The sequence below is a fragment of the Polyodon spathula genome, unplaced genomic scaffold (assembly GCF_017654505.1).
Source record: "Polyodon spathula isolate WHYD16114869_AA unplaced genomic scaffold, ASM1765450v1 scaffolds_3217, whole genome shotgun sequence".
Classification (NCBI taxonomy): domain Eukaryota; kingdom Metazoa; phylum Chordata; class Actinopteri; order Acipenseriformes; family Polyodontidae; genus Polyodon; species Polyodon spathula.
This window is the reverse complement of record NW_024474681.1, coordinates 788-7,133: the sequence shown is the minus strand read 5'-3', so window position 1 is coordinate 7,133 and position 6,346 is coordinate 788. Positions and strand designations below refer to the sequence as shown.

Genomic DNA, 6,346 nt, shown 5'->3' with positions numbered 1-6,346 from the left:
TGTCAGTCACCGTCCAGTGGTCACTTTATAAAAAGTTACGAATTAAAAAACATTTTAAAAGGATATAACTCTTGCTGGTATTTTATAGTTTATTCCACATTTCTGTCACATTCCCTTGAAGGAATTTCCTTTCTTTACATACCAGATATATCTGGGCGTGTTTTTGTTTGGAGTCTTTCTTAGCAAATTTGTTGACAGTGGTATTTTGGGTGTGTAGGGGATAGGAGAGTGAAATTCTCATAGTTTGTGATTTTTAAATCGAGATGTTTTAAGAATGATCTTAGTTTCTTTGCTTGTATTTTGTCTCTTCTCATAAGCACTGCTGGAAAACGTGTCCTTCGTGCTTCTTCCACAAGGGGTCGCCCTCTACCTATTTTATCTGACTGAGCTGTGTGAGTTCGTGTCGTGTCGTGTGCGGTGGGGGTGTACTTGAGGAGTCGTCACTGAACCTCATTGTGCTCCGTCCTTCGGACGAGACGCCAAACAAACGAGGTCCTATTGGAAGAGACTCTGCAGAAGCAGCAGTTGTTGGTGATGCAGAGTTCATCCCCCTAGTCTCTGGAAGCCTCTTTGGATAAAAAGCCTTTGCTAAAATGAAGAATTAACAATAAACCATTCCTGCGTTCCCCCTGAAGTTCTCCATGTTGGCGGATGAAGCTTTTTTCCTTTCCTGTGTGTTTTTAAAGGTAGGAAATACAGGCTTGCTGTAAACATTTGAGTTCCTTTTAAAAATTGAAAAAATAAATCATAATTGAAATATATTATACATTGTTTGTTTTTCCTTCACAAGTCCAAGGAAAGGAAAGAGAATCATTGAAGCAGACTGAGCTGATGCATCATTATGTAAATGCATTGTATTGTATTGAAGTAAACTCTGGGCTGTGGCTTTTTCAGTGATGTATATATGGGAACGCTGCTCCTAATCCTACTCATCTTCGAATTCAACTTTAAAAGTCATTTTTGGTTTTCTTTTACTCTCTCCTCTTTCTCTCCGCAGCTCCCCCTTTTCTGTCCCCTCTCTGCCTCTCCTCAGCTCCTCCTCCAGCTCTCTCCTTTTCTCCCTCTCTCTCTCCTGCTCCTCCTCCAGCTCTCTCCTTTTCTCCCTCTCTCTCTCCTGCTCCTCCTCCAGCTCTCTCATTTTCTCCCTCTGTTTCTTCAGCTCTTGCTCCCCCTCTTGTGCTCTCTTCAGCTCCCGCTCCAGCACTCTGGATTTCTCCCTCTCTCTCCTCAGCTCCAGTTGTAGCTCCAGCTCTCCTGGCCTCTCCTTTAGCAGTTTGCTCTTTTCATATCCCACCCTGTCAATCTGCTCTTCTCTCTTCTTCCTTAGTCTCACTTCACTGGCCCTTTCTTTCCCTTCCCAGGGGCTGGGAGGCGCTTGGTTATCTGCAAGGGGAGCCTCTCCTTCACCTCCAGACACTGAAAAAGAAAAGCAGTTGGATAATAACTGAAAAGTAGGTGTAAAACACAGAGTTTGACACGTTCTCAGGAAAGAACTAAATATTACGCTACATAACGTGACAAAGTGCTGTTCTTTTTACACAAGCTGTTCATTACTAGCATTGGGTTCAAGAACAGTTAAGAGCCACATGAGAAGAGGGAAGCCACTGAGATTTGAAACTCGAAAAGAAGATTTAAGCCAAACTTACTGTTGAGAGGGTCGTCTTCAATGCTTTGTCTTCTCCTGACAGGCAGCTTGGGTTCCTCTGGCGGCTCCTCCTTATTCTTCTCATGTGTTTGTTCTGTTGAAGGCACTTGGCTGTCGGCAAAGGGAGTCTCTCCTTCCCGTTTCTCTATAGTGCCCCGGGCTCCTCCAGACACTTTCTTCTGCTTTCTCAACTTCTCCATCAGCTCCTCTTCTCTCCTCCTCTGTTCCTCCTCATATTTCTGTTTCATCTCCTCTTCTTTCCTGCTCAGCTCCTCTTTGTGTTTCTTATTCAGCTCCTGTTCCTTTTGTCTAATTTTCTCCTCTAGGTACATCTCCACAGTGTAGTAGCCTCCACTTCCCTTCACCATGTTGTCTATCTTGTCCAGGAGCTGTGTGACCTGAGTGCGATCGCTCCTGTCCTGATTGTTGAGAACATGATACCTGTTCCCACATTTCTCAACAAGCTGCTGGAGCTCCTTGCTGCCTCTCTGAATATAATCCTCAATGGTCTTGCCTTTCAGTTCGTCACCGTGTGTGAAAAGGAGCATCGTGTAGCTCCTCACAGCCTCCTCACTGAATATCTCCTGGACTGTCTCCACCGCTCTCCTCTCTTCCTCTGTGAATCGGCCCACCGGTATCACCAGGAGGAAAGCGTGGGGTCCTGGGGCAGACAGAGAGACACAGCTCCTAATCTGGAGTTTGTCCTGAGAGAGCTCTGGAGTGTCGATCACAGCAACAGGTCTCCCAGCCACTTGTCCTTTTCTCTTCTCACACTCCCTCGTTACTGCAGAGGAGCTGGCTTCAGATCTGAACTCCTCTCTGCCCAGGATGGTGTTTCCTGCTGCACTCTTCCCAGCCCCAGTCTTCCCAAGCAGCACCATCCTCAGCTCAGGGGGGCTGGGAGGCGCTTGGTTATCTGCAAGGGGAGCCTCTCCTTCACCTCCAGAAACTGAAAAACAACAAAATATATATATATATCATAATCAAAGTGAGAAACAAGCTTACTTACCACCAGAATAAGCGTCGGCTGAAATCTTACAATTAGGGTTCAGTTCTGTATTATTTCACCTTGATGGAACAAACTCATTTCTATCCTAGAAGAACAATTTCAATCTCACTCACTCTCGGGGGGGTTGATCTCCTTGCTCACTCTTCTCTTGACAGGCAGCTTGGATCCCTCTGATTCGTTCTCCACTTTGCTTTCAGACACTGCAAAAAAGAAGACAGGTCCATTCCCACCTCGCACAGCATACACTGTATATATAACAGCCATTATTAGCTAGAGGAAGACAGGTCCACTCCCACCTCACACAGCATACACTGTATATATAACAGCCATTATTAGCTAGAGGAAGACAGGTCCATTCCCACCTCACACTCGATGGAAAATGTTAGAACAATCTTAAAATGACTTATGCTGGGGGGTAAGAATTGGGATGCGTTCCCTTCTCCTGACAGGACAGGCAGCTTGGATTCCTCTGCCTCTTTCTCCAGCTCCTCTTCCTTCATTTGCTTCCTCAACTTCTCCATCAGCTCCTCTTCTCTCCTCCTCTGTTCCTCCTCATGTTTCTGTTTCATCTCCTCTTCTTTCCTGCTCAGCTCCTCTTTGTGTTTCTTATTCAGCTCCTGTTCCTTTAGTCTAATCCTATCTTGTACCTCCTGGTAAATCTCATTTGGGAGGTAGCAGCCTCCACTTCCCTTCACCATGTTGTCTATCTTGTCCAGGAGCTGTATGACCTGACTGCGATCGTTCCTGTTCATATTGTTGAGAACATGATACCTGTTCCCACATTTCTCAACAAGCTGCTGGAGCTCCTCACCAGCTTCCTCAATGTACTGCTGAATCTTCCTGCCTCTCAGATAATCCCAGTGGGTGAAAAGGATCATCGTGTTCCTCACAGCTCTCTCACCAAACAGCTCCTGCACTTTATCAAAGGGTTTGCAATACTCTTTTACTATAGACTCACAGACAGAGTCAATCATTTCTTTTGCATACACGGGTATCACCAGGAGGAAAGCGTGGGGTCCCGGGGCAGACAGAGAAACACATCTCTCAATCTCAACCCGGTCTGCGTGTAACAAGTCTGGAGTGTCGACCACAGTGACCCGTCTCCCAGACACTTCTCCTGTTCTCTTCTCACACTCCTTTGTTACAGCAGAGAAGATGAATCCCGATCTTCCCTCCTCTCTGCCCAGGATGGTGTTTCCTGCTGCACTCTTCCCAGGCCAGTTTCCCCCAAGCAGCACGATCCTCAGCTCAGAGGCGCTGCGCAGCTCTTGAGAAACAGTTTCTTCAGCCATGATCCCCCGCCCTGTTAGAGAAAGAACAGTTTGCTCCTCTTAGAAATGAAAGCCAGGGCTGCTGCTGAGACACTAACGCGCGTTTTATTTATTGTTGTTTTATTTTACTTTCACTTTGTAATCACAGACGGGTGTGGTCATGGATTTTATACTGCAGATTATCCCACTCAATAAAGCAGGCAACGTCGAGACGTATTATAAAGAAAATAGCGTTTATTTTATCAAATAAGATTGTAAAAAAAAAAAAAACCAAACAAAACAAAAAACTATGAACTGTAACAACTGAGCTCGTGTCGCTCGTTTGAACCTGAAACCGAAACTAAACCTTTTATTTCTTCCTTTCCTTTTTTCCTGCAATCTAATAAAACTCTTGTTTCGATGCAGTCGGGTTATTATTACACCGCCCTCGACTTTAATAAGACAGTAATGTTTTTAAACTCACCTTTTTGAAAACCTGCGGCTGCCACCCCCCCCCCCCTCTCTCTCTCATCTCTCTCTCTCTCTCTCCCTCTCTCCTCTCTCTCTCTCTCTCTCTCTCTCTCCCTCTTCCCCTAGGGAGAGAGCGCTGTGGACGACCGGAAATTTTTTACAGGATCTACGAGAGACTTCTCTGTTCCTTCCCCCCACCAACTCCTTTTGGGGGGGGGGGAGGCTCGGGGGGGGGGGGGGGGGGCGTGTCTCTAGGGCGTGACGTCGGGATAAACCGCACAGCCAGGTGCTGCAGCAACACACCGGCCCAGGAGCCGATGAAAGCAGCCGCTTGTGTTGCGTTAATAAGAAGGTGTCGCTGCTGCTCCTACACGGGATCGCATTTGCTCGAGTGCGCTGGCGAGGTTTCTTCAGATTGCAATGCGCGGATAATACGAGAATGAGATTTAAACAACAGGGACTGGAACCACTAGAAAAACCCACTTGCTTCAGAGGCTTCTCATTCCCAGTGCAAACTGGTTTTAACAGCGCGGTTCCCCGGGGCCGTGTCCAGGCAACCCCCCCACCCCCCAAAAAACAAAAAAACAAATTAAAAACGGTTTCTAAATAAGACGCCGGTCAAATAAGAAATCAACTTTCCACACATTTTAACCAAAAAAATACAAAACCCGCACCCGAATATAACATTGTTTTCATTCATATTTAAACTTTAAAAAAAGACATTTAAACACAACAGCGGCCGCCGACTTAATAAGAAATCAACGCAATTTAGCAAAATACAAAATTCAAACCCGAAGTGTTTTATTCATTTGTGTTTAAACTTGTAAATATAATTAGAAACATATATTAAGCCACCCGTATCCCAATAATAATAATAATAATAATAATTACCTGATAACTTATTTTCTCCACAGATTCCGCTTCATAATCTTGACCATTTTGTTTTTATTATATCCCGTTAACATTTTTCCCAGGACCCCCCCCCCCGCCCCCCCCCGCGTGTAAGCGAGGCTCGTCTCCTGTATTTATAGCCGCGTATATTGTTTTAAACTATATTTATTCGTGTCTTTGCTGTCGTTGTTTTAATCTTTAACTCCGCGCTGAAATATTCAGGCAGCGCCGCTTCAGCCGTTGAGATTCGAACTCCTCCAGTTTGAATCGGCAGCTCGCGCTGCTCCCGGTGCGCGCCGCTGTGTGCTGGTGACGCATTTTTGGCGGGCAATGGCTGCAGATGTGTAAACGGTACAAGCCCTCAATAAAAGCGCGGACTTACAGGTGTGGGTACAAGCAGCAGTAACCCCGGGGCTTCTCCTACCAGTTCTCTCCTCTTCAGCAGTCAGAGCCCTCATTTTCAACCCCCCCGAGTTGCTCCCGTCTGCAGCGTCAGGGAGGCGTGTATCGGGGTTTGAACAGGTGGCATTACTGTGGGTTTGATGCGGAGCGGTGAACCCTCAAATACAGCCCCGGAGCGGGACCGCTGCAATGCGCGCACTCAGCACAGGCATCGAGAATGAAGCGACTGAAGAGCGGCTTTCTGAACTCGCAGCCAAAGCAACGCAGATTCACAAATACAATCAATGCAGAAAATAAACCCCGTGCATGCGAGTGATTGCAGGAAGAAGCGTTGCGAGTGATTGCACACATCATAACAAGGGAAAGGGGGGGCAGTAACAAGACAGTGGGGTCTGAATGGGTTAACATTAACAGCAGCCTGATATAAAACCGCAGCAGCGAGACCAGAACCTGCTGTTCTGTTACAGAGTCCCTCACAATGAGTGGGATACTGAACTGTGCAATATGTGCCCAGCAGCAGATAGGAGAGGCGTGTCATCCCACTGCAAGCTGGGACCAGGTGAGAGCTGAACCAACACCAGCACCCTTCCCCTCCCTGTATCCCAGGCCAGCGCTGCCAACCAGAACCTGCTCCCTGGGACTCCCACCTGCTTTAATGAAGGGGCTGATCACACACTG

General features: G+C 46.8%; 1 protein-coding gene across 1 annotated transcript; it reads right to left on the bottom strand.

The window, feature by feature from the left end:
• Nucleotides 1-1,113: 1,113 nt before the first annotated feature.
• Nucleotides 1,114-4,166, bottom strand: LOC121311426 (the record flags this gene model as incomplete). Its single annotated transcript, XM_041243944.1, has 4 exons — nt 3,017-4,166; nt 2,768-2,909; nt 1,647-2,594; nt 1,114-1,416 (listed from the first exon to the last, which is right to left on the bottom strand). Coding segments are annotated over exons 1-4 (2,323 nt in total), but the record flags the coding sequence as incomplete, so codon positions are not given.
• Nucleotides 4,167-6,346: the final 2,180 nt, after the last annotated feature.